This window comes from Sturnus vulgaris, unplaced genomic scaffold, assembly GCF_052056855.1.
Source record: "Sturnus vulgaris isolate bStuVul1 unplaced genomic scaffold, bStuVul1.hap1 Scaffold_1136, whole genome shotgun sequence".
In the NCBI taxonomy this organism is placed as follows: Eukaryota; Metazoa; Chordata; class Aves; order Passeriformes; family Sturnidae; genus Sturnus; species Sturnus vulgaris.
In genome coordinates this window covers 55,806-81,809 of record NW_028276042.1, presented here as the reverse complement: position 1 = coordinate 81,809, position 26,004 = coordinate 55,806, and the positions used below count along the sequence as shown (strand labels likewise).

Sequence of the window (26,004 nt, the reverse complement as noted above, 5' to 3'; positions counted from 1 at the left end):
GGGTACACCTGAGAACAGCTGGGTACACCTGAGAACAGCTGGATCCACCCCAAAATAACAGCTGGGTCCACCTGAGCAACAGCTGGAAATACCTGAGAACAGCTGGATCCACCCCAAAATAACAGCTGGGTACACCTGAGAACAGCTGGATACACCTGAGCAACAGCTGGATCCACCTGAGAACAGCTGGATACACCCCAAAATAACAGCTGGATACGCCCCAAATACCCCCAAATAACAGCTGGATACACCCGAGGAACACCTGGACACACCTGAGGAACAGCTGGATCCACCTGAGAACAGCTGGATACGCCCCAAAATAACAGCTGGGTACACCTGAGAACAGCTGGATAAGCCCCAAATTCCCCAAAGCAACAGCTGGATGCACCTGAGGAACACCTGGACACACCTGAGGAACAGCTGGATCCACCTGAGAACAGCTGGATCCACCGACAATACCCCCCCAAAAACAGCTGGAAGCCCCCAAACCACCCAAAGGTCCCTGAACAAACAGCTGGAGGTGCCGACAATCATCCGAGAAACAGCTGGAAACGCCCCAAAATTACCTGAACATGCCCGGAAATACCCCCCCCCCCCCAAAAAAAATGGGTCGGAAACATCTGTACAACAGCTGGAAACAGCTGGAATACCCAAAAAACGCTCGAAATGACCCAAAACCCGTCCAGGAGAACCCAAAGGGACCCCAAAAATCACCTGAGAACAGGTGAGAAACACCTGAGGAACAGCTGGAAACCCCCCAAACTGCCCAAATTCCCTGAAAAACAGCTGGAAATGCCGACAATCAGCTGAGAAACAGCTGGGAAACAGCTGGAACCAGCCCCCCAAAATCCCAGAGAACAGCTGGCAACACCTGGGCAACAGCTGGGAATGCCAGAAAATACCAAAAACCCAGCTGGAAACACACCTGGGGAACACCTGAGAACAGCTGGAAACGCCCAAAGTACCCCAAGAAACAGCTGGAAACAGCTGGGAAGCACCAGAGAAACAGCTGGAAACCCAAAAATTCCCTGAAAAAACAGCTGGAAGCACGTGAGAAACATCTGGAAACAGCCCCAAAATGGGTTGGAAATGCTGAAAAGGCGCCTGAAAACGAGTCCAAACCAGCCAGGAAACATCTGTAAAACAGCTGGAAACGCCCCCCAAAAACAGCTGGAACTGCTAAAAGGCACCTGAGAAACAGCTGGAAACCCCCAAACCGCCCGAAAATTCCCCGAGAAACAGCTGGAAACGCTGACAATCACCTGAGAAACAGCTGGAAACAACCCCAAATACCCATCCCCCCCCCCCAACAGCTGGAAACCACCAAAATAAAAAAAAACCCACTAAAAATCCCATAAAAAATAAACTGAAAGACCCCCAAAAATATCCCCAAAAATCACCTGGAACCCCCAGAAATCCCCAAAAAATCCCAAAAAATCAACTGAACCTCCCCCCAAAAATAAACTGAAACCCTCTAAAAAAAAAAATCCCCAAATCCACCAAAAATCCCCCCTAAAAATCTGAAACCCCCTTAAAAAATCCCAAAAAATGAACTGAACCTTCTCCCAAAAATCCCCCCCAAAAAATCCCCAAAAACACCAAAAATGCCCCCCAAAATAAAGTGAAACCCCCTAAAAAATCCCCAAAAACCAACTGAACCTCGCCCCCAAAACACCAAAAATCCCCCTAAAAATGACCAAAACCCACAAAAATCCCCCCCAAACCCCCCAAAACCACCAAAAATCCCAAAAAACACCAAAAATCCCCCCCCAAATGACCCAAAAATCCCAAAAAACACCAAAAATCCCACGACCCCCTCCCCTAAATTCACTGTGAACCCCAAACCACTGTGAACCCCAAAATCCCCCCAAATAAACCCAAAAACGGAGCTGAGTCAGCGTTTTATTACAAACGGGGATTTGGGGGAATTTTGGGGATTTTTTGGGGACATTTTTTGAATTTTTTTTTGGATTTGGGGATTTTTTTGGGGGATTTTTCTGGATTTTTTTTTTTTGCATTTTGGGAGTTTTGGGGGGAATTTTGGGGATTTTTCGGGGGATTTTTTTGGGGATTTTTTTTTTTTGGGTGGAATTTTGGGATCTTTTGGGGATATTTTGGGATATTTTGGGGTCCCTCAGAAGTGGGCGGTGACGCGATCGATCTCCAGGAGGTCGTCCAGGATCTGTGGGGGGGAGGGGAGAGGGGTCAGGAGCTCACCTGGCCCAAATCTCACCTGTCCAAAACCTCACCTGGCCCAAACCAGCCCCACACCTGTGTGAACCTCACCTGTCCTGAATCTCACCTGTCTCGAATCTCACTTGTCTTGAATCTCACCTGTGCCAAATCTCACCTGGCCTGAATCTCACCTGTCCAATCCTCATACCTGTCCTGAGCCTCACTTGTCCTGAATCTCACCTGTCCCAAACCTCACCTGGCCAAAACCAGTCCCAGCCCCACACCTGTCCCTGTCTCATATCTGTCCCTGTCTCACACCTGTCTCTGTCTCACACCTATCCCTCACACCTGTCCCACCCCACACCTGTCCCAGCCCCACACCTGTCCCAGGTGTGACTCACGATGTCAGGTGTGGTCCCGATTTTCTTGGCCAGCTCCCCCCTCTCCATGGCGCTCAGGTAAAGGAACCTGCCCAGCAGTTCCCCGTCCAGGACGTTGCGCACGGCGTTCTGCAACAGGCGCCGCTCAGACTGCAGCAACCTGAGACAGGTGAGACAGGTGAGACACGACAGGTGAGACACGACAGGTGAGACAGGACAGGTGAGACAGATGGGACAGGTGAGAGATGGAACCGGTGAGGGACAAGTGAGACAGGTGAGAGATGGGACAGGTGAGACAGGTGAGGGATGGGACAGGTGAGACAGATGGGACAGGTGAGAGATGGAACCGGTGAGGGACAGGTGAGACAGGTGAGGGACAGGTGAGAGGTGACACAGGTGAGAGATGGGACAGGTGAGACAGGTGAGGGATGGGACAGGTGAGAGATGGGACAGGTGAGACAGATGTGACAGGTGAGAGATGGAACCGGTGAGGGACAGGTGAGGGACAAGTAAGATATGGTGGACAGGTAAGGGAGCTCAGGTGTGTACAGGTGTACCCCAGGTGTGTGATTACCTGAAAGCACGGGGGTTGAGGCCGGCCAGGTGTGGCAGGGCAGAGCTCAGGTGTATACAGGTGTACTCTAGGTGTATCCCAGGTGTGTACAGGTGTACCCCAGGTGTGTCCAGGTGTAACCCAGGTGTAACCCAGGTGTGTGCTCACCTGAAAGCGCGCGGGTTGAGGCCGGCCAGGTGTGGCAGGGCGGAGCTCAGCGCGTTCTGCAGCATCAGCAATCTCCTGTAGGTTTTCTCCTGCATCGGCAGCAGCAGCCCCAGGCCCCCGTCCAGCGTCGCTGCGGGGACCCCAAATCCTGACTGACACCCCAAATCCCGACACCCCAAACCCCGACACCCCAAACCCTGACACCCCAAATCCAGGTGTGTCCCCAGGTGTGTCCCTGTCCCCAGGTGTGTCCCCAGGTGTGTCCCTCACCGAACCAGGTGATGTGTTTGTTCTCCCAGCTGTGTCCCACCTGTCCCCAGCTGTCCCCAGGTGTGTCCCCAGGTGTGTCCCTCACCGAACCAGGTGATGTGTTTGTTCTCCCAGGTGTGTCCCTGTCCCCAGGTGTGTCCCCAGGTGTGTCCCTCACCGAACCAGGTGATGTGTTTGTTCTCCCAGGTGCTGGAGCGCCGGTTGGGTCCCTCGGCGTGCCCTCGGCACGGCGTTCGCCAGAACGTGTTGACGTGGGCGCCCACGTGGAAATCGGCGCGGCGCAGCAGCCGCAGCCCCCCGAACGACTCCTTGGCTGGGGGGGGACAGGTACGGCTCACCTGGGCTCACCTGAGCTCACCTGAGCTCACCTGGGCTCACCTGAGCTCACCTGGGCTCAGCCGGCCCCGCCCCGCTCACCTTCAGGCAGGTACATGTACACCAGCAGGTTGCGGTCGCGGTCGGAGACTGCGGGGATGGGAGGTGGTGAAGTGAAGCCAAATTGATGTAAATTTATGCAAATTTATGCAAATTCAACCCAAAATGGCCCGAATTGGAAACAAATTCAATGCGAATTTACTCAAATTCAACCCGAATTTACCCAAATTCTACCCAAAATTCCCCAAATTGGAAACAAATCCAATCCGAATTTAGCCAAATTCAACCCGAATTTACCCAAGTTCAGCTGAATTCACTCAAATTTAACCCAAATTTGCACAAATCCAACCCAAAATTCACCGAAATTCAAAACAAATTCAACTCAAATCCAACCCAAATTCAACCCAAACTCGACCAAACCCAACCAAATCCATCCAAACCCAACCCAAATTAAACCAAATCCAACTAAACCCAACCCATCCCAAATCCATCCAAACCCAACCAAATCCATGTGAACCCAACCAAACCCAAACCCAACTCAACCAAACCAAACTAAACCCAACACAAACTAAACCAACCCCAACCAAACCCAACCAAACCCCAACCCAACCCAACCAAACCCAACCCAACTCAACCAATCCAAACTCAACCAAAACCAACTCAAACCCAACTAAACTCACCAATATTGAACCAAACCCAACAAAAACCACCCAAACCCAACACAAACCAAACTAAACCAACCCCAACTAAACTCAACCCAAACCAAACCCAACCCAAATTCAACCCAACCCAACCCAACCCAAACCCAACCCAAATTCAACCCAACCCAACCCAAATTCAACCCAACCCAACCAAACCCAACCCAACCAAACCCAACCAAACCCAACCCAACCCAACCCCAACCCCAACCCAACCCAAACCCAACCCAAACCCAACCCCAACCCCAACCCAACCCAACCAAACCCAAACCCAACCCAACCCAACCCCAACCCCAACCCAACCCAACCAAACCCAAACCCAACCCAACCCAACCCCAACCCCAACCCAACCCAACCAAACCCAACCCAACCCAACCCAACCCCAACCCCAACCCAACCCAACCAAACCCAACCCAACCCAACCCAACCCAACCCCAACCCCAACCCAACCCAACCAAACCCAGCCCAACCAAACCCAACCAAACCCAAACCCAACCCAACCCAACCCAAACCCAACCAAACCCAACCCAACCAAACCCAACCCAACCTTTACCAAACTCATCCCCCCCCGGCCCGGGGCCGTGTCCGTACCCAGGAATCCCAGCTGGGTGCCGTCCACCATGAAATCCACGCTGTAAACCTCCAGCGGCTTCGCATCCTGCCGGGACACACCTGTCACTGTCACCTGTCACCTGTCACTGTCACCTGTCACTGTGTCACTGTCACTGTCACCTGTCACCGTCACCTGTCACTGTCACCTGTCACCGTCACCTGTCACTGTGACTGTCACCTGTCACCATCACTGTCACCTGTCACTATCACTGTCACTGTCATTGTGACCTGTCACCATGTCACCTGTCACCTGTCACCATCACCTGTCACTGTGACTGTCACCTGTCACTTGTCACCATCACCTGTCACCTGTCACTTGTCACCGTCAACACCCTGGCACCAGGGGTGGCACCTGGGCATCCCCCAAGAGCCCCGAGTGTCCCTCAGGTGTCACCTGGAACCTTCAGGTGACACCCAAGACCCTCAGGTGACCCCCAGGTGTTCCCTGGAACCCTCAGGTGTCCTCCAGGCCCCATGGGGACTTTGGTGGCCCAAGGCAGGTTTGGGGGCCCCAGGGTAGCTCAGGTGGCCCCGTGAGGGTTTGGTGGCCATGTGGGGAATTTGGTGGCCCCAAGGCCAATTTGGTAGCCCCATGGGGGTTTAGTAGCCCCATGTGAGTTTGGTAGCCCTGAGGCCAGTCTGGTAGCCCCATGAGGAGTTTGGTAGCCCCAAGCCCAGTTTAGTAGCCCCATAAGGAGTTTGGTAGCCCCATAAGGAGTTTAGTAGCCCCATGAGGATTTAGTAGCCCCATGAGGAGTTTGGTAGCCCCATAAGGAGTTCGGTAGCCCCATGAGGAGTTTGGTAGGCCCGAGGCCAGTCTGGTAGCCCCATGAGGAGTCTGGTAGCCCCATGAGGAGTCTGGTAGCCCCAAGCCCGGTTTAGTAGACCCATGTGAGTTTGGTAGCCCCATAAGGAGTTTGGTAGCCCCATGGGGGTTTAGTAGCCCCATGAGGAGTCTGGTAGCCCCAAGCCCGGTTTAGTAGCCCCATGGGGGTTTAGTAGCCCCATAAGGAGTTCGGTAGCCCCATGTGAGTTTGGTAGCCCCGAGGCCGGTTTAGTAGCCCTATGAGGAGTCTGGTAGCCCCATGGGGGTTTAGTAGCCCCATGTGAGTCTGGTAGCCCCGAGGCCGATCCGGTAGCCCCATAAAGAGTTTAGTAGCCCTGAGGCTGATCCGGTAGCCCCATAAGGAGTTTGGTAGCCCCGAGGCCGGTCCGGTAGCCCCATGTGAGTTTGGTAGCCCCATGTGAGTTTGGTAGCCCCGAGGCCGGTCCGGTAGCCCAAAGGGCGCACCCGGCTGACGAGGGACAGCGTCTTGCTCTCCTCCTGGTAGCGCAGCAGCGAGATGCTCTTCATGAGGTCGGCGGCCAGGATGAAGCTCTTGACGCTGATCATCTGGTGGATGTAGAGCTGCGTGTCGATGAACGCCATCCCCGTCAGCTCGTTGTCCTTCAGGCTCCACAGGAAGATCTGGGGGGACACACCGAGGTCACCGTGGTGGCCACTGACGCCTCCTGGGTGGCCACTGTCATCTCCTTATTGGCCACCTCAACCCAAACCCAATGAACGTTGAGTGGCCACCAAGGTTGGCTCGTTGGCCTTCAGCTCCACAGGAGGATCTGAGGGGACACCCCGAGGTCACACTGGTGGCCATTGACATCTCCTTGGTGGCCCCTGACATCCCCTTGGTGGCCACTGACACCTCCCTGGTGGCCCCTGACATCTCCCTATTGGCCACCTCAACACAAACTCAACTGATGTTGAGTGGCCACCAAGGTTGGCTTGTTATCATTCAAGACAGCAACATCAAAGGGGACACAGGGACACCCCAAGGTCACCATGGTGGCCATTGACACCTCCTTGGTGGCCACTGACACCTCCTTGGTGGCCATTGACATCTCCCTATTGGCCACCTCAACCCAAACCCAATGAACGTTGAGTGGCCACCAAGGTTGGCTCGTTGTCCCTCAGGCTCCACAGGAAGATCTGGGGGGACACCACGAGGTGACCATGGTGGCCACTGACGCCTCCTGGGTGGCCACTGACACCTCCTTGGTGGCCACCTCAACCCAAACCCAATGAACGTTGAGTGGCCACCAAGGTTGGCTCGTTGGCCTTCAGCTCCACAGGAGGATCTGAGGGGACACAGGGACGCCTCGATGGCACCGTGGGCTCCCCTCAGGTGTGCCCAGGTGTGCCCAGGTGTACCCAGGTGTGTACCCAGGTGTGCCCAGGTGAGTACCCAGGTGTGCCCAGGTGTACCCAGGTGTACCCAGGTGTGCCCAGGTGTACTCAGGTGTACCCAGGTGTGCCCAGGTGTACTCAGGTGTACCCAGGTGTGCCCAGGTGTGCACCCAGGTGTGCCCAGGTGTACCTTCTGGCCGATGGCAGACACCAGGTAGCCGTGGCAGTGGCACAGGTGAGTACCCAGTGTGCCCAGGTGAGTACCCAGGTGTACCCAGGTGTGCCCAGGTGTGCCCAGGTGAGTACCCAGGTGTACCCAGGTGTGCCCAGGTGTGCCCAGGTGTGCCCAGGTGTACCTTCTGTCCGATGGCAGACACCAGGTAGCCGTGGCAGTGGCACAGGGCCGTCACGGGCCCCTTCTGCTCCTTCTCGTACAGAACCTTGAACTTGTTCTTGGTCAGCGGCTGCCCCGGCTCCGGAACCACCTCGATCACATCCAGGATCAGGATCTGCCACACAGGTGAGCGACGGCACAGGTGAGTGAGGGACGGAACAGGTGTGTCGTCAGATATCCCCATAGATGAGTGAGGGACTGCACAGGTGAGTGTAGGATAGACACAAGTGAATGTGGGGCTGCACAGGTGAGTGACTGTACAGGTGAGCGACGGCACAGGTGAGTGAGGGACTGCACAGGTGAGCGACGGCACAGGTGAGTGAGGACACAGGTGAGTGAGGGCACAGGTGAGCGACGGCACAGGTGAGTGAGGGGGGCACAGGTGAGTGAGGGGGGCACAGGTGAGTGACGGCACAGGTGAGTGAGGGGGGCACAGGTGAGTGACGGCACAGGTGAGTGAGGGGGGCACAGGTGAGTGACGGCACAGGTGAGTGAGGGACTGCACAGGTGAGCGACGGCACAGGTGAGTGAGGGACTGCACAGGTGAGTGAGGGATGGAACAGGTGAGTGAGGGCACAGGTGAGTGAGGACACAGGTGAGTGAGGGCACAGGTGAGTGAGGGGCTGCACAGGTGTGTCCTGCACTCCCCAGGTGTGTCCTGGCACCTCCAGGTGCCAACTTTAGAGCCCCATGAGTGTCTCAAAGGTGTCTCCAGGATCCTCAGACCAAGCGCCCCAGGTGTGCCCAGGTACGTACCCTGCCCCGACAGGTGACCTCCTCTCCCTGCATCAGCCAGGTGTGCCCCCAGATGTTTCCCAGGTGTGTCCAGGTGTTCCCCAGGTGTGCCCAGGTACTCCCCAGGTGTGCCCAGGTACGTACCCTGCCCCGACAGGTGACCTCCTCTCCCTGCATCAGGCAGGTGCCCACGGCCACGTAACCCTTGAGGCCCGACACCGTCTCCTCAGAGCGCAGCGACACCGTCTTCATACAGGTGACGTGTTCCCACTCCTCCAGGGCGATCCTGCCACAGGTAACGACAGGTGAGCTCAGGTGGGAACAGGTGAGCTCAGGGGGGCACCCCAGGGGGCTCAGGTGATGCCCCAAGGACACATCACATCATACAGGTGACGTGTGCTAACTCCTATAGGGAAATCTTGGGCACAGGTGAGCTCAGGTGAGTACAGGTAAGGACAGGTGGGCACAGGTGAGCTCAGGGAGGCACCCCAGGGGGCTCAGGTGATGCCCCATTCCTTCACACAGGTGACGTGTTTCCACTCCTCCAGGGCAATCCTGCCACAGGTAAGGACAGGTGAGACCAGGTGGGCACAGGTAAGGACAGGTGGGCACAGGTGAGTTCACAGGGGCACCCCAGAGGACTCAGGTGATGCCCCAAGGACACATCACACCATACAGGTGACGTGTTCCCACTCCTCCAGGGTGATCCTGGCACAGGTGAGCATCAGGTGAGAAGACCAGGTGGGCTCAGGTGGGCACAGGTAAGCTCAGGTAAGCCCAGGTGAGCCCAGGTGGGCACCCCAGGGGCACCCCAAGGACACCCAGTCCATACAGGTGATGGCTCTGACCTCTCCAGGACCATCCTGGGGGTCCAGGTGAGCTCAGGTGAGGTTGGGATTTTGGGGTTCCCAGGTACATTTCAGGGGTTCCCAGGTACATTTCAGGGGTTCCCAGGTACATTTGGGGGTCTGGGGTCTCACCTGGTGTTGGGAATGGCCTCCCAGCTGACAGGTGAGATGAGCTGGATGCTGAAAGCCTCCTGCTGGGGGGGCACGTAACGCTCGTCTGGGGGATGGGGGGACACGGGTCAGGGACTGGGGATACTGGGAACACTGGGGATACTGGGGATACTGGGGATACTGGGATTGGGAACACTGGGAATAGTGGGGATACTGGGAATACTGGGGATACTGGGGACACTGGGATTGGGGACACTGGGGATACTGGGAACACTGGTTATACTGGGACTGGGGATACTGGGAACACTGGGGATACTGGGATTGGGAACACTGGGGATACTGGGGATACTGGGATGGGGAATACTGGAATACTGGAGAAACTGGGATGGGGGATACTGGGATGGGGGGACACAAAGATTTGGGGGGGACACAGAGGGATTTGGGGGTGTCCCCAGGTGTGTCCCAGGTGTGTCCCAGGTGTATCCCCAGGTGTGTCCCAGGTATCTCCAGCTGTCTCCCAGGTGTGTCCCAGGTGTTCCCAGGTATCCCCGGGTGTGTCCCAGCTGTCCCAGGTATCCCCGGGTGTGTCTCAGGTGTGTCCCAGCTGTCCCAGGTATCCCCAGATGTGTCCCAGGTGTCCCAGGTATCCCCGGGTGTGTCCCAGGTGTGTCCCAGCTGTCCCAGGTGTCCCCAGGTATCCCCAGGTGTGTCCCAGGTGTCTCCCCTGGTGTATCCCCACCTGTCCCAGCTGTCCCCAGCTGTGTCCCAGGTATCCCCAGGTGTGTCCCAGGTGTGCCCAGCTGTCCCCAGGTGTGTCCCAGGTGTGTCCCAGGTATCCCCAGGTGTGTCCCTCCCCTCACCTCTCTCGATGCTCTCGAACTCTTTCTCCTCCCCCGTCATGCGTGGGATTCTCGTGCAGGGGTGGGGGGAGCTCGTGGCCACCGCGTACACCTGGGGGGGGGGGGGGAGGGGGGGACACACCTGAGAGACCCCCCCCAAGGCTCCCTGGGAACCCCCAGGACCCCCCAACATCACCTGGGACCCCCCAGCATCACCTGGGACCCCCCAGGACCCCCCCCAACATCACCTGGGACCCCCCAGGACCCCCCAAGATCCCCCCAGCCCTTCCCAAGCGGCCACTGCCTACACCAGGTGAGTTCTGGGCATGGCCCAGGTGTGTTCTGAGTGCGTCCAGGTATGTTCTGGATATGCACAGGTGTGTTCTTGGCATGCCTAGGTGTGCCATGGCTGTGCCCAGGTGTGTTCTTGGCATGCCCAGGTGTGTTCTGAGTGTATCCTGGGTGTGCCCAGGTGTGTCCTGGGTATCCTCAGGCATGACCAGGCATGTTCTTGGCATACCCAGGTGTGCTCAGGTGTGTCCCAGGTGTGTCCAGGTATGTTCTGAGTGTGCCCAGGTGTTTTCTTGGCATGCCCAGGTACATCTTGGGTGGGCCCAGGTGTTTCTTGGATGTGCCCAGGTGAGTTCTTGGCATGCCCAGGTGTATCCCAGGTGTGCCCAGGTGCGTTCTTGGCCTGCCCGGGTGTGCTCAGGTGTGTCCCAGGTGTGTCCAGGTATGTTCTGAGTGTGCCCAGGTGTTTTCTTGGCATGCCCAGGTACATCTTGGGTGGGCCCAGGTGTTTCTTGGATGTGCCCAGGTGAGTTCTTGGCATGCCCAGGTGTGCTCAGGTGTGTCCCAGGTGTATTCTTGGCCTGCCTGGGTGTGCTCAGGTGTGTCCCAGGTGTTTTCTTGGCATGCCCAGGTGTGCTCAGGTGTGCCCAGTTATGTTCTGAGTGTACCCAGGTGTTTTCTTGGCATGCCCGGGTGTGCTCAGGTGCGTCCCAGGTGTGCCCAGGTGTGTCCCCGGCCCCGCCCACCTTGGATTCCACGTGGTAGGCGACGTAGTGAGCGGTGCAGCGCAGGGGGATCTTCCTCACGGGCCAGGGAGCGTCGTAGGACAGGTAAGCGGGGAGGACACTGATCCTGAGCTCACCCTGACCCAAAATATCCCAAAATTACCCCAAAATGGCTCAGGTGTGTCACAGGACAGGTACAGGTGAGGACACTGATCCTGAGCTCACCCTGACCCAAAATAATCCCAAAATTACCCCAAAATGGCTCAGGTGTGTCACAGGACAGGTAAGCGGGGAGGACACTGATCCTGAGCTCACCCTGACCCAAAATATCCCAAAATTACCCCAAAATGGCTCAGGTGTGTCACAGGACAGGTACAGACAGGTGAGGACACTGATCCTGAGCTCACCCTGAACCCAAAATATCCCAAAATTACCCCAAAATGGCTCAGGTGTGTCACAGGACAGGTACAGACAGGTGAGGACACTGATCCTGAGCTCACCCTGACCCAAAATATCCCAAAATTACCCCAAAATGGCTCAGGTGTGTCACAGGACAGGTACAGACAGGTGAGGACACTGATCCTGAGCTCCCCCTGACCCGAAATGACCCCAAAAATTGGGTCAGGTACCCCCCAGGTGTGCTCACCTGGCAGTTGAAGTACAGGAAGCCCTTGGGGCAGTTCAGACCCTCCCCAGGTGTGCTCAGGTGTGCCCAGGTGTGCTCACCTGGCGGTTGAAGTACAGGAAGCCCTTGGGGCAGTTCAGGTGCCCCCCCAGGTGTGCCCAGGTGCGCTCACCTGGCGGTTGAAGTACAGGAAGCCCTTGGGGCAGTTGACGTTGTGGAAAGGTGCGAAGGATTCCACGGGGCCGTCGATGCCCATCGGGTGCAGCCTCAGAGCCCCCCGACCTGTCAGCAGCATCCAGTGAGGGGAGGGGCCGCAGATGAACACCTGGACAGGTGAGGGACAGGTGAGGGGACAGGTGAGGGACACCTGGGGGGTACCTGGAGGCAGGAATAGGGACAGGGACACCCCCAGGTATGGGGCACTCAGAGCCCCCCGAGCTGTCAGCAGCAACCAGTGAGGGGAGGGGGCTGCAGGTGAACACCTGGGACAGGTGAGGGACACCTGGGAATGGGGCAGGGACACCCAAAAACCCCAAAGAGCAGCACCCAGTGAGGGGAGGGGCTGCAGGTGAACACCTGGGACAGGTCCCTGCTCGGTTTTGGGGTCTCTCCCCAGATCCCCCCCCATAGATTTGGGGCCCCTCCCCAGATTTGGAGATTCCCCCCCCCAGCTCTCACCCCATAGATTTGGGGTCCCTGCCCAGTTTGGGGTCCCCCTCGATAGGTTTGGGGTCCCTCCCCATAACTTTGGGGTCCCTGTCTGGTTTTGGGGTGTCCCCCAGCTCTCCCCCATAACTTTGGGGTCTCTGCCCGGTTTTGGGGTCCCTCTCAGGACCCCCCATAGATTTGGGATCCTCCCCACAGATTTAGGATCTCCCCCAGAGATTTGGCATCCCTGCCCAGTTTTGGGGTCCCTCCCCAGCTCTCTCCCCATAGATTTGGGATCCCTGTCTGTTTTTGGGGTCCCTGCCCGGTTTTGGGGTCCCCCCATAGTTTTGGGGTCCCTGCCCGGTTTTGGGGTCTCTCCTCCATGCATTTGGGATCTCCCCCATAGATTTAGGATCCTCCTCTAGGTTTGGAATCCTCCCCATAGATTTAGGATCTCCTCCCATAGATTTGGGATCCCCCCCATAGATTCGGGGTCCCCCATAGATTCGGGGTCCCTGCCTGGTTTTGGGGTCCCTCTCAAGACCCCCCATAGATTTGGGATCCTCCCCATAGATTTAGGATCTCCTCCCATAGATTTGAGATCTCCCCCAGAGATTTGGGGTCCTTGCCCAGTTTTGGGGTCCCTCCCTAGATCCCCCCCCATAGATTTGGGTTCCCTGCCTGGTTTTGGGGTTTCCCCCAGCTCTCCCCCCATAGTTTTGGGGTCCCTGCCCTGTTTTGGGTTCCCTGCCTGGTTTTGGGGTTTCCCCCAGCTCTCCCCCCATAGTTTTGGGGTCCCCCCACAGTTTTAGGGTCCCCCCATAGTTTTGGGGTCCCTGCCTGGTTTGAGGTGTTCCCCAGCTCTCCCCCCATAGATTTGGGGTCCCCCCACGGTTTTGGGGTGCCCCTCACTCACCCCCGAGTACCCATAGATGTCGTGGAAGTGTCTGAACCGCAGCCCCGGGGACCCCCAAAATTTGGGGTCCCTGCCCTGTTTTGGGGTCCCTGCCTGGTTTGAGGCGTTCCCCAGCTCTCCCCCCATAGATTTGGGGTCCCCCCACGTTTTTGGGGTGCCCCTCACTCACCCCCGAGTACCCATAGATGTCGTGGAAGTGTCTGAACCGCGCCACGCGGCCCCGGGGCCCCCCCGGTTCCTCGGGGGTCCCACCCGGAGCCCCCCCGGGAGCCCCCCCGGGAGCTCCCCCCGGCCCCTCCGGCTTCTTCCTCGACGGCTTCGGTTTCTTCTCCCGAAAATTGATCCCGTGGGGCACCTGGGGGGACACGGGCACGGCCAGGGGGGGGTCCCGGGGGGAGTTTTGGGGGTGTGGGACCCCCCCCCCCCTAAAAAATTCCTCCCGGACCCCCCCCCCCTCACCTTGCGGAATCGAACCTTGAGGTTGCTCTGGCCCAGCTGGGAGTCGTGGGCAAAGGCCTCGTACAGGAGCAGCTCCTGCTCCACGTGCACCTGGGAACCCCAAAATCCACCTGAGAACCCCAAAATCCACCTGGGAACCCCAAAATGGGATCAGGGAACCCCAAAATCCACCCCGGGAACCCCAAAATCCACCTGGGAACCCCAAAATGGGATCAGGGAACCCCAAAATCCACCTGGGAACCCCAAAATCCACCTGGGAACCCCAAACCCCTCGTACAGGAGCAGCTCCTGCTCCACGTGCACCTGGGAACCCCAAAATGGGGTCGGGGGACCCCAAAATCCACCTGGGAACCCCAAAATCCATCCCAGAAACTCTGAATTCCACCCTAAATCATCCAGAACCACCACTGCCCTTCCCAGTGCTCCCAGTGCCCTCCCAGTGCCGCTCCCAGTGCCCTCCCAGTGCCCTTCCCAGTGCCCCCAGTGCCCTCCCAGTGCTCCCAGTGCCCTCCCAGTGCCCTCCCAGTATTCCCAGTGCCCTCCCAGTGCCACTCCCAGTATTCCCAGTGCTCCCAGTACCAGCAGGAAGGGGCGGCTGTGGGCCCGGCCCAGCCCCACAAGCAGCAGTTCCCTGACGTGGGGCAGTTCCCAGTGCTCCCAGTGCCCTCCCAGTGCTCCCAGTGCCCTCCCAGTGCCCTCCCAGTATTCCCAGTGCTCCCAGTACCAGCAGGAAGGGGCGGCTGTGGGCCCGGCCCAGCCCCACAAGCAGCAGTTCCCTGACGTGGGGCAGTTCCCAGTGCTCCCAGTGCTCCCAGTGCCCTCCCAGTATTCCCAGTGCCACTCCCAGTGCCATTCCCAGTGCTCCCAGTGCCCCCCCAGTATTCCCAGTGCTCCCAGTACCAGCAGGAAGGGGCGGCTGTGGGCCCGGCCCAGCCCCACAAGCAGCAGTTCCCTGACGTGGGGCAGCCCCCAGTGCCCTCCCAGTGCTCCCAGTGCCCTCCCAGTGCCCTCCCAGTATTCCCAGTGCTCCCAGTACCAGCAGGAAGGGGCGGCTGTGGGCCCGGCCCAGCCCCACAAGCAGCAGTTCCCTGACGTGGGGCAGTTCCCTCTCGCCCCTCTCGTCCTTGCGGGGCTCGGCCGGGGGCTGCCCAAAGGACGAATCCACCAGGACCCGCTGGCCCACGGGGAAATTCTTCACCAGGAACACCAGGCGCCACTCGGGGACCTGGTAAATCTGCCGGGATTAATTATTAATGGTGATTAATAACGGCGATTAATAACGGCTAATAACGCGGAGTAATAACGGGGATTGATAACGGAAATAATGGGAATTAATAACGGGGATAATGGGAATGATGGGCGCCACTCGGGGACTTGGTAAATCTGCCGGGATTAATTATTAATGGTGATTAATAACGGCGATTAATAACGGCTAATAATGCGGAGTAATAACGGGCATTGATAACGGAAATAATGGGAATTAATAACGGGGATAATGGGAATGATGGGCGCCACTCGGGGACCTGGTAAATCTGCCGGGATTAATTATTAATGGGCGTTAATAACGGCGATTAATAATGATTAATAACGGGGATTGATAACGGAAATATTGGGAATTAATAACGGAAATAATGAGAATTAATAAAGGGGATAATGAGAATGATGGTCGCCACTCGGGACATGGTAAATCTGCCGGGATTAATTATTAATGGGGGCTAATAAATGGGATTAATAACGATTAATAATGGGGATAATGGGAATTAATTCCAGGAACACAACGGGAATTGGATTGGGAATGGGGATGGGAACACCCCCAACCCAAATGTCCCAGTGCTCCCAGTGCCATTCCCAGTGTTCCCCCAGTGCTCCCAGTGCCCTCCCAGTGTTCCCAGTGCTCCCAGTGCCCTCCCAGTGCTCCCAGTGCCCTCCCAGTGCCCTCCCAGTGCTCCCAGTGCCCTCCCAGTGTTCCCAGTGCTCCCAGCGCCATTCCCAGTGCTCCCAGTGCCCTCCCAGTGCTCCCAGTGCCCTCCCAGTGTTCCCAGTGCTCCCAGCACCATTCCCAGTGCTCCCAGGGCCATTCCCAGTGCTCCCAGCACCATTCCCAGCACTCCCAGCACCATTCCCAGTTTTCCCACTGCTCCCAGCCCCATTCCCAGTTCTCCCAGCACTCCCAGTTCTCCCAGCACCATTCCCAGTTCTCCCAGCACCATTCCCAGTTCTCCCAGCCCCATTCCCAGTTCTCCCAGCACCATTCCCAGTTCTCCCAGCCCCATTCCCAGTTCTCCCAGCACCATTCCCAGTTCTCCCAGCACCATTCCCAGTTCTCCCAGCCCCATTCCCAGTTCTCCCAGCACTCCCAACCCCATTCCCAGTCCCTTCCCAGCACTCCCAGCACCATTCCCAGTTCTCCCAGTGCCATTCCCAGCACTCTCAGTGCCATTCCCAGCACTCCCAGCGCCATTCCCAGTCCCTTCCCAGCACTCCCAGCCCCATTCCCAGTTCTCCCAGGTCTCCCAGTGCCATTCCCAGCACTCCCAGCCCCATTCCCAGTCCCTTCCCAGCACTCCCAGCCCCATTCCCAGCGCTCCCAGGGCCACTCCCAGTGTTCCCAGTGCTCCCAGTACCTCCATGTTGCCGTTCTCCCTGGCCAGCACGCACCAGTGCGAGGGCTCGGGGCTGTGCGGGGCCGCCTCCCGCTCGGGGGGGCCCGGGCGCCGCGGCTCCTCCTTGGGGGGGGAGCGCCCCGAGCCCCCCGAGTCCCCGTAGAGCATCTCCTCCTCATCGTCCACTGAGTCACTGCGGCAAACGGGGAATGGGGCACCTGGGGACACACCTGGATACACCTGGGGACACCTGAGTACACCTGGGACACACCTGGATACACCTGGGGACACCTGAGTACACCTGGGATACACCTGGGATACACCTGGGACACCCCCCCCGAGTCCCCATAGAGCATCTCCTCCTCATCGTCCACAGAGTCACTGCGGGAAACGGGGAATGGGGCACCTGGGGACACCTGGGTACACCTGGGGACACCTGAGTACACCTGGGAACACCTGGGATACTCCTGGGTCACCCCCCCCGAGTCCCCGTAGAGCATCTCCTCCTCATCGTCCACCGAGTCACTGCGGGAAACGGGATTGGGACACCTGGGGACACCTGGGATACTCCTGGGGACACCTGGGATACACCTGGGGACACCTGGGACACCCCCCCTCGAGTCCCCGTAGAGCATCTCCTCCTCATCGTCCACAGAGTCACTGCGGGAAACGGGATTGGGACACCTGGGGACACACCTGGATACACCTGGGACACACCTGGATACACCTGGGGACACCTGGGTACACCTGGGATACACCTGGGACACCCCCCCCCCGAGTCCCCGTAGAGCATCTCCTCCTCATCGTCCACAGAGTCACTGCGGGAAACGGGGAATGGGGCACCTGGGGACACACCTGGATACACCTGGATACACCTGGGATACACCTGGGATACACCTGGGACACCCCCCCCGAGTCCCCATAGAGCATCTCCTCCTCATCGTCCACAGAGTCACTGCGGGAAACGGGGAATGGGGCACCTGGGGGACACGTGGGTACACCTGGGACACACCTGGGGACACCTGAGTACACCTGGGATACACCTGGGAACACCTGGGATACTCCTGGGACACCCCCCCCGAGTCCCCATAGAGCATCTCCTCCTCATCGTCCACCGAGTCACTGCGGGAAACGGGATTGGGACACCTGGGATACACCTGGATACACCTGGGATACACCTGGGACACCCCCCCCGAGTCCCCGTAGAGCATCTCCTCCTCATCGTCCACCGAGTCACTGCGGGAAACGGGGAATGGGGCACCTGGGGACACACCTGGGTACACCTAGGATACACCTGAGTACACCTGGGGACACCTGGGATACACCTGGGTACACCTGAGTACACCTGGGATACACCTGAGTACACCTGGATACACCTGAGTACACCTGGGATACACCTGGATACACCTGGCATACACCTGGGTACACCTGAGTACACCTGGGATACACCTGAGTACACCTGGGATACACCTGGGATACACCTGGATACACCTGGGTACACCTGAGTACACCTGGGATACACCTGGAGGGCATTTAGGGCTCTGGAAACACCTGAGGACCCCCCCTGATTGACACATGGAGACAAACCCGGACACACCTGGAGACTGGGGACACCTTGGAGACACCCTGGGGACATTCGGGGACACCTGGGGACTCACCTGAGGTCCTGGATGAGCGTCTCGGCCTCGGCGTGGGGGCGGGGCGGGGGCTCCTCCCGGGGGGCGCGGCTCTCGGTGGTGAACATTCCAGAAACGTCCCGGTACAGGCACAGAGCTGTCACCCGGGATTGCTGCACGGGGACAGTGGGGACATTGGGGACACTGAGGGGACATTGGGGACACTGAGGGGACATTGGGGACATTCCAGAAACGTCCCGGTACAGGCACAGAGCTGTGACCCGGGATTGCTGCACGGGGACAGGTGAGGGGACACTGAGGGGACATTGGGGACATTCCAGAAACGTCCCGGTACAGGCACAGAGCTGTGACCCGGGATTGCTGCACGGGGACAGGTGAGGGGACACTGAGGGGACATTGGGGACATTCCAGAAACGTCCCGGTACAGGCACAGAGCTGTCACCCGGGATTGCTGCACGGGGACAGTGGGGACAGGTGAGGGGACACTGAGGGGTCACTGAGGGGTCACTGAGGGGACATTGGGGACATTGGGGACACTGAGGGGACATTGGGGACATTGGGGACATTGGGGGACATTGGGGACACTGAGGGGACATTGGGGACATTGGGGACATTGGGGGACATTGGGGACACTGAGGGGACATTGGGGGACACTGAGGGGACACTGAGGGGACACTGGGGGACATTTGGGGACACTGAGGGGACATTGGGGGACATTGGGGACATTGTGGATGTTGCGGACACTGGGGACAGGTGAGGGGGTTTGGGGACAGAGGTGACACTCACGTGTGACACAGGTGGCCGCAGCAGGGCCAGGCAGGGATGGGGATGGTTGGGGACAGGTGAGGGGGTTTGGGGACACAGGTGACACTCACGTGTGACACAGGTGGCCGCAGCAGGGCCAGGCAGGGATAGGGACAGGTGAGGGGGTTTGGGGACACAGGTGACACTCACGTGTGACACAGGTGGCCGCAGCAGTGCAGGTTTGGGGATGGTTGGGGATGGCTGGGGACAGGTGAGGGGTTTGGGGACACAGGTGACACTCACGTGTGACACAGGTGGCCGCAGCAGGGCCAGGCAGGGATGGGGATGGTTGGGGACAGGTGAGGGGGTTTGGGGACACAGGTGACACTCACGTGTGACACAGGTGGCCGCAGCAGGGCCAGGCGCGGGGCGCGGCCCCCGTAGGTGTCCCCTTTGAGGGTGAAGGTGGCCAGGTGACCCTCGGCGCTGAGCAGGACCCCGAAGGGATCGGCCACGGCGCAGTGCACGATGGGAGAGCCCAGATCCACCGGGACAAAGTGCAGCTGTGTCACTGTGAGGGGACAGCAGGGTCACATCAGTGTCACCAGTGTCACAGCAGTGTCACATCAGTGTCACATCAGTGTCACCAATGTCACATCAGTGTCATCAGTGTCACACCAGTGTCACAGTGCACGATGGGAGAGCCCAGGTCCACCGGGACAAAGTGCAGCTGTGTCACTGTGAGGGGACAGCAGGGACACCGATGTCACCAATGTCACAGCAGTGTCACCAATATCACATCACTGTCACCAGTGTCACACCAATGTCACAGCAGTGTCACAGCAGTGTCACACCAATGTCACCATGGGGTCACACCTATGTCACACCCCGTGTCACACCCTTGTCACCCCCAGGGCCACCCTGTGTCACTAAATGGCACAGGATGTCACCACAGTGTCACCCCGTGCCACCCCCCGTGTCACCTCACCAGCGGGTCCCCCGTGTCACTCCCCAGTGTCACCTGTGGCTGTCACCTGTGGCTGTCACCTGTCACTCCCCAGCTCAGGACATAGCCAGAGGTGTCACCCTGGTGTCACCCCCTTGATGTCACACCTGGGGACACCTGGGCTCCCATGTGACCGGCTGATGTCACCCCAGGTGTCCCTAGGTGTATTCCTGTTGTGTCCCTGATCCCAGGTGTATCCCAGGTGTGTCTGTGACCTCAGGTGTATCCCAGGTGTGTCCCTGATCCCAGGTGTATCCCAGGTGTATCCCAGGTGTATCCCAGGTGTGTCCCAATCCCTCTTGTATCCCTGTCTCCAGGTGTGTCCCAGGTGTCCCCAGGTGTGCCCAGGTGTGCCCAGGTGTGTCACTCACCGCCCTGCAGCAGCCTCAGCCCCAGAGGTGACACCTGCACGATGAACTGGCCCTGGCCCAGGTGTGTCCCTGTCCCCAGGTGTGTCCCAGGTGTGCCCAGGTGTGTCCCAGGTGTGTCACTCACCGCCCTGCAGCAGCCTCAGCCCCAGAGGTGACACCTGCACGATGAACTGGCCCTGGCCCAGGTGTGTCCCCAGGTGTGCCCAGGTGTCCCCAGGTGTGTCCCCAGGTGTGCCCAGGTGTGCCCAGGTGTGTCACTCACCGCCCTGCAGCAGCCTCAGCCCCAGAGGTGACACCTGCACGATGAACTGGCCCTGGCCCAGGTTCCCGGCGAACACGGTCGGGCCCTGGGTGGCGAAGCCGCTCGTGTCCAGCTCCAGGATCTCCTGTCCTGTCTGCAGGATCTGGGGACAATGGGGACAATGGGGACAATGGGGACAATGGGGACAATGGGGACATCGGGGACATCGGGGACATCGGGGACATCGGGGACATCGGGGACAATGGGGACATCGGGGACATCGGGGACATCAGGACATGGCACCCATGGAGCCCTCAGGACACGGGTGCTGTCCCCATTGGGGACATGGGGACACCAGGTGGGAGCAAGGAGTGTCTGTGTCCCCATGTCCCTGTGATGTCCCCATGTCCCTGTGATGTCCCCATGATGTCCCCATGATGTCCCCTCACCATGGTGGAGTCCTCCCTGCTCAGGATGAGGAACCCGTGTCCCTGTGATGTCCCCCTGTCCCTGTGATGTCCCTGTGATGTCCCCATGATGTCCCCAGTGTCCCCTCACCATGGTGGAGTCCTCCCTGCTCAGGATGAGGAACCCGTGTCCCTGTGATGTCCCTGTGATGTCCCTGTGATGTCCCCATGTCCCCATGATGTCCCCAGTGTCCCCTCACCATGGTGGAGTCCTCCCTGCTCAGGATGAGGAATCCGTGTCCCTGTGATGTCCCTGTGATGTCCCTGTGATGTCCCCATGTCCCCATGATGTCCCCAGTGTCCCCTCACCATGGTGGAGTCCTCCCTGCTCAGGATGAGGAACCCCTGTCCCTGTGATGTCCCCATGTCCCTGTGATGTCCCCATGATGTCCCCAGTGTCCCCTCACCATGGTGGAGTCCTCCCTGCTCAGGATGAGGAACCCCTGTCCCTGTGATGTCCCCATGTCCCTGTGATGTCCCCGTGATGTCCCCAGTGTCCCCTCACCATGGTGGAGTCCTCCCTGCTCAGGATGAGGAACCCGTGTCCCTGTGATGTCCCCATGTCCCTGTGATGTCCCCATGATGTCCCCATGTCCCCTCACCATGGTGGAGTCCTCCCTGCTCAGGATGAGGAATCCGTGTCGTTCCCCGTCCTCCTCGGAACTTTCCGGAGCCGTCGCTGCCTCGGGCTCCGCGCTGGCCCCCGGGGCCACCTCCGGCTGTGGGGACACACAGAGCCTCGGTGGGGACACGGGGACACAGGGAAGGTGACACAGTGACACAGGTGACACAGGGACTCACCTGTTCCCGCGGGGGGGGCGCGGTCACTGTCCACATGTCGTAACAGCCGGGCAGCTCGAACGTGGTGACAACCTGGGGCCGGATACTGCGCTGGGGACAGCGACAGGGTCACAGGGACACAGGGGACAGGGTCACAGGGGTCACAGGGGACAGGGACAGGGACACAGGGGTCACAGGGACACAGGGGACAGGGACAGAGTCACAGGGGTCACAGGGGACACAGGGGACAGGGACACAGGGGACACAGAGGACAGGGACAGAGTCACAGGGGACAGGGGACAGGGACACAGGGGACAGGGACACAGGGGTCACAGGGACACAGGGGACAGGGACAGGGACACAGGGGTCACAGGGACACAGGGAACACAGGGTCACAGGGGACAGCGACAGCAGGGACAGGGACACAGGGGACAGGGACACAGGGGACACAGGGGACAGGGACAGAGTCACAGGGGACACAGGGAACAGAGGGGACACAGGGGACAGGGACAGAGGGGACAGAGGGGACAGAGGGGACACAGGGGACAGGGACAACAGGGGACAGGACAGTGGTCAGCAGGGACCCCCACAGTTTTGGGGTGTCCCTATGGGGGGTACAGGCAGGTTTGTGGGGACCCCCACAGTTTTGGGGTGTCCCTATGGGGGGTACAGGCAGGTTTGTGGGGTCCCCCCACAGTTTTGGGGTGTCCCTATGGGGGGTACAGGCAGGTTTGTGGGGTCCCCCCACAGTTTTGGGGTGTCCCTGGGGGGGTACAGGTGGTCCCCAGACTTTGGGGTCACCCTGGTTTGTCCCCAGCTCTGCTCTGGCACCGGGATCGACCCCCCGGGAACCTCCCACGGGGGGGCTTGGGAGGTGCGGGGGGTTTGGGGTTCAGGGTTTTGGGGGGAATTTGTGGTTTTTGGGGTTCAGGAGGGTTGGGGGTTTTGGGGTTCAGGGGGGTTTTGGGGTTCAGGGGGGTTTGGGGTTTTTGGGGTTCAGGGGGGTTTGGGGTACCTGCAGCACGGTCAGGGCCCCGTTCTTGCCGTACCCCGAGCACAGGGAGGGTTTGGGGTTCAGGGATGTTTTGGGGGTGCACAGATGATTTTTGGGATGGTTTTGGGGTCCCAGGGATGTTTTTGGGGTCCCAGGGATGTTTTTGGGGTCCCAGGGATGTTTTTGGGGTACCTGCAGCACGGTCAGGGCCCCGTTCTTGCCGTACCCCAAGCACAGGGAGGGTTTGGGGTTCAGGGATGTTTTTGGGGTCCCAGGGATATTTTTGGGGTCCCAGGGATGGTTTTGGGGTGTTTTGGGGTCCCGTGGATATTTTTGGGGTCCCAGGGATGTTTTTGGGGTCCCAGGGGTGTTTTGGGGTCCCATGGATGTTTTTGGGGTGTTTTTGGGGTCCCAGGGATATTTTTGGGATGTTTTTGGGGTGTTTTGGGGTCCCAGGGATGTTTTTGGGGTCCCAGGGATGGTTTTGGGGTACCTGCAGCACGGTCAGGGCCCCGTTCTTGCCGTACCCCGAGCACAGGGAGGGTTTGGGGTTCAGGGATGTTTTGGGGGTGCACAGATGATTTTTGGGATGGTTTTGGGGTCCCAGGGGTGTTTTTGGGGTGTTTTTTGGGGTTTTTGGGGTACCTGCAGCACGGTCAGGGCCCCGTTCTTGCCGTACCCCGAGCACAGGACGATCTCCAGGTCGGGCTCGGGGCTGTTCTGGAACTGTGGGAGACAAAAGGGTCGGGATTTGGGGTGCAGGGTTTGGGGTGCAGGGTTTGGGGTCAGGGTTTGGGGTCAGGATTTGGGGTCAGGATTTGGGGTACAGGATTTGGGGTGAAGGATTTTGGGGTGAAGGATTTTGGGGTGCAGGGTTTGGGGTACAGGATGGTTTTGGGGTCAGAGTTTGAGGTCCCTCACCTCCTCGGGTTTGGGGTGGATTTTGGGGGTTTTGGGGTCATTTTTGGGGTTTTTGGGGGGGTTTTTGGGGTGGATTTTGGGGTTTTGGGGGTGGATTTTGGGGTTTTTGGGGTGGATTTTGGGGTAATTTGGGGGTTTTTGGGGTCTCACCTCCTCAGACAGGAAGGCCGGGTTTGGGGGGGGTTTTGGGGTGGATTTTGGGGTTTTTGGGGTCATTTTTGGGGTTTTTGGGGGGGGTTTTGGGGGGGATTTTGGGGTTTTTGGGGTCATTTTTGGGGTAATTTTGGGGGGTTTGGGGTCTCACCTCCTCAGACAGGAAGGCCGGGTTTGGGGGGGATTTTGGGGTGGATTTTGGGGTAATTTTGGGGGGTTTTTGGGGTCTCACCTCCTCAGACAGGAAGGCCGGGGTTGGGGGGGATTTTGGGGTTTTGGGGGTCATTTTTGGGGTGGATTTGGGGGTTTTTGGGGTCTCACCTCCTCAGACAGGAAGGCCGGGTTTGGGGAGGTTTTTGGGGTGGATTTTGGGGTCATTTTTGGGGTAATTTTGGGGGATTTTGGGGTCTCACCTCCTCAGACAGGAAGGCCGGGTTTGGGGTGGATTTTGGGGTCATTTTTGGGGTAATTTTGGGGGATTTTGGGGGTTTTGGGGTCTCACCTCCTCAGACAGGAAGGCCGGGTTTGGGGGGGATTTGGGGGTGGATTTTGGGGTAATTTTGGGGGGTTTTGGGGTCTCACCTCCTCAGACAGGAAGGCCGGCTCCCCCATGGCCGCGTTGGCGCAGGGCCCGATGTTGAGGATGCTGTCACACACCTGGGGACAGGGACAGCGGGGACACAGACACGTGACACAGGTGACACACAGGTGACAGAAGTGACAGGGAGGTGACAACGACAGCACCTCAAAGGAGCAGTGACCACCTGGGGGTCACAGGGAGGTGACACAAGTGACAGACAAGTGACACAGGTGACGGGGAGGTGACAGAGGTAACAGGGAGGTGACACAGGTGACACACAGGTGACACACAGGTGACAGTACCTCGAAGGAGTACGTTGCCAGCTGTGTGTGACACGGGGGTGACACAGGTGACACTCAGGTGACACACAGGTGACAGGTGACACACAGGTGACACACAGGTGACACTCAGGTGACACACAGGTGACAGGTGACACACAGGTGACACACAGGTGACACACAGGTGACAGTACCTCGAAGGAGTACGTTGCCAGCTGTGTCCCCGAGGCCGCCTCGCTGCCGTACACCTCGATCTCATCAACCTCGTCCTGGGCCTGTGGCTTCCCCCCTGGGGACAGGGACAGGTGTCACCCATTGTCACCCCCCTGGGTCACCCACTGTCACCTACTGCCACCCCCTCTGGGGACAGGGACAGGTGTCACCCATTGTCACCCATTGTCACCCCTGGGTCACCCACTGTCACCCACTGCCACCCATTGTCACCACTGCCACCCCCCTGGGGACAGGGACAGGTGTCACCCATTGTCACCCCCCTGGGTCACCCACTGTCACCTACTGCCACCCCCTCTGGGGACAGGGACAGGTGTCACCCATTGTCACCCATTGTCACCCCCCTGGGGACAGGGACAGGTGTCACCCATTGTCACCCATTGTCACCCCCCTGGGGACAGGGACAGGTGTCACCCATTGTCACCCCTGTGTCACCCCCCTGGGGACAGGGACAGGTGCCACCCATTGTCACCCACTGTCACCCCTGGGTCACCCATTGTCACCCCCCCTGGGGACAGGTGCCACCCATTGTCACCCACTGACACCCCTGGGTCACCCATTGTCACCCAGTGCCACCCCCCTGGGGACAGGACACACTTGTCACCCCCTGTCACCCCCTCGGGGACAGGACACACTTGTCACCCACTGCCCCCAGGTGTCCCCTCTGTCACTTTGTCATCCCTGCAGTGACCAGGAGATGTCCCCAGATGTCCTCAGGGATGTCCCCAAGTGTCCCCAGGTGTCCCCCATGTGTCCCCAGATATCCCCAGGTGTCCCCCAGATGTCCCCAGGTGTCCCCCATGTGTCCCCAAGTGTCCCCAGGTGTCCCCCAGATGTCCCCAGGTGTCCCTCAGTGTCCCCGGATGTCCCCAGGTGTCCCCACCTGCCCACGGCCCCGATGGCTCCGAGCGTTTCTTCTTCACCGGGGGCTCCTCCTGGGGGGTGACAGGGACAGATTTGGGGACCCCAGGAGGGTTTTGGGGTCCCTGGGAGG

General features: G+C 58.9%; 1 protein-coding gene across 1 annotated transcript in view; it reads right to left on the bottom strand.

Moving 5' to 3' along the window:
- Positions 1-1,888: 1,888 nt before the first annotated feature.
- LOC148219449 (cleavage and polyadenylation specificity factor subunit 1-like) overlaps positions 1,889-26,004 on the bottom strand; it is a 41,022-nt gene continuing 16,906 nt past the window's right edge. Inside the window, exons 12-37 of the mRNA XM_088157575.1 lie at positions 25,894-25,945; positions 24,974-25,068; positions 24,504-24,578; positions 23,493-23,573; positions 21,875-21,964; positions 21,676-21,792; positions 20,628-20,769; positions 19,381-19,559; positions 18,266-18,396; positions 16,629-16,800; positions 15,041-15,238; positions 14,005-14,094; positions 13,715-13,900; positions 12,154-12,306; positions 11,378-11,494; positions 10,362-10,452; positions 9,523-9,607; positions 8,687-8,828; positions 7,770-7,922; positions 6,523-6,699; positions 5,211-5,277; positions 3,964-4,011; positions 3,704-3,859; positions 3,277-3,406; positions 2,577-2,715; positions 1,889-2,182 (exon numbers count right to left, since the gene is read on the bottom strand). Of these exons, the coding sequence (XP_088013701.1) occupies positions 2,135-2,182; positions 2,577-2,715; positions 3,277-3,406; positions 3,704-3,859; positions 3,964-4,011; positions 5,211-5,277; positions 6,523-6,699; positions 7,770-7,922; positions 8,687-8,828; positions 9,523-9,607; positions 10,362-10,452; positions 11,378-11,494; positions 12,154-12,306; positions 13,715-13,900; positions 14,005-14,094; positions 15,041-15,238; positions 16,629-16,800; positions 18,266-18,396; positions 19,381-19,559; positions 20,628-20,769; positions 21,676-21,792; positions 21,875-21,964; positions 23,493-23,573; positions 24,504-24,578; positions 24,974-25,068; positions 25,894-25,945 (3,114 nt within the window). The 3' untranslated portion in view covers positions 1,889-2,134. The remainder of the gene's footprint in view (positions 2,183-2,576; positions 2,716-3,276; positions 3,407-3,703; positions 3,860-3,963; positions 4,012-5,210; positions 5,278-6,522; positions 6,700-7,769; positions 7,923-8,686; positions 8,829-9,522; positions 9,608-10,361; positions 10,453-11,377; positions 11,495-12,153; positions 12,307-13,714; positions 13,901-14,004; positions 14,095-15,040; positions 15,239-16,628; positions 16,801-18,265; positions 18,397-19,380; positions 19,560-20,627; positions 20,770-21,675; positions 21,793-21,874; positions 21,965-23,492; positions 23,574-24,503; positions 24,579-24,973; positions 25,069-25,893; positions 25,946-26,004) is intronic.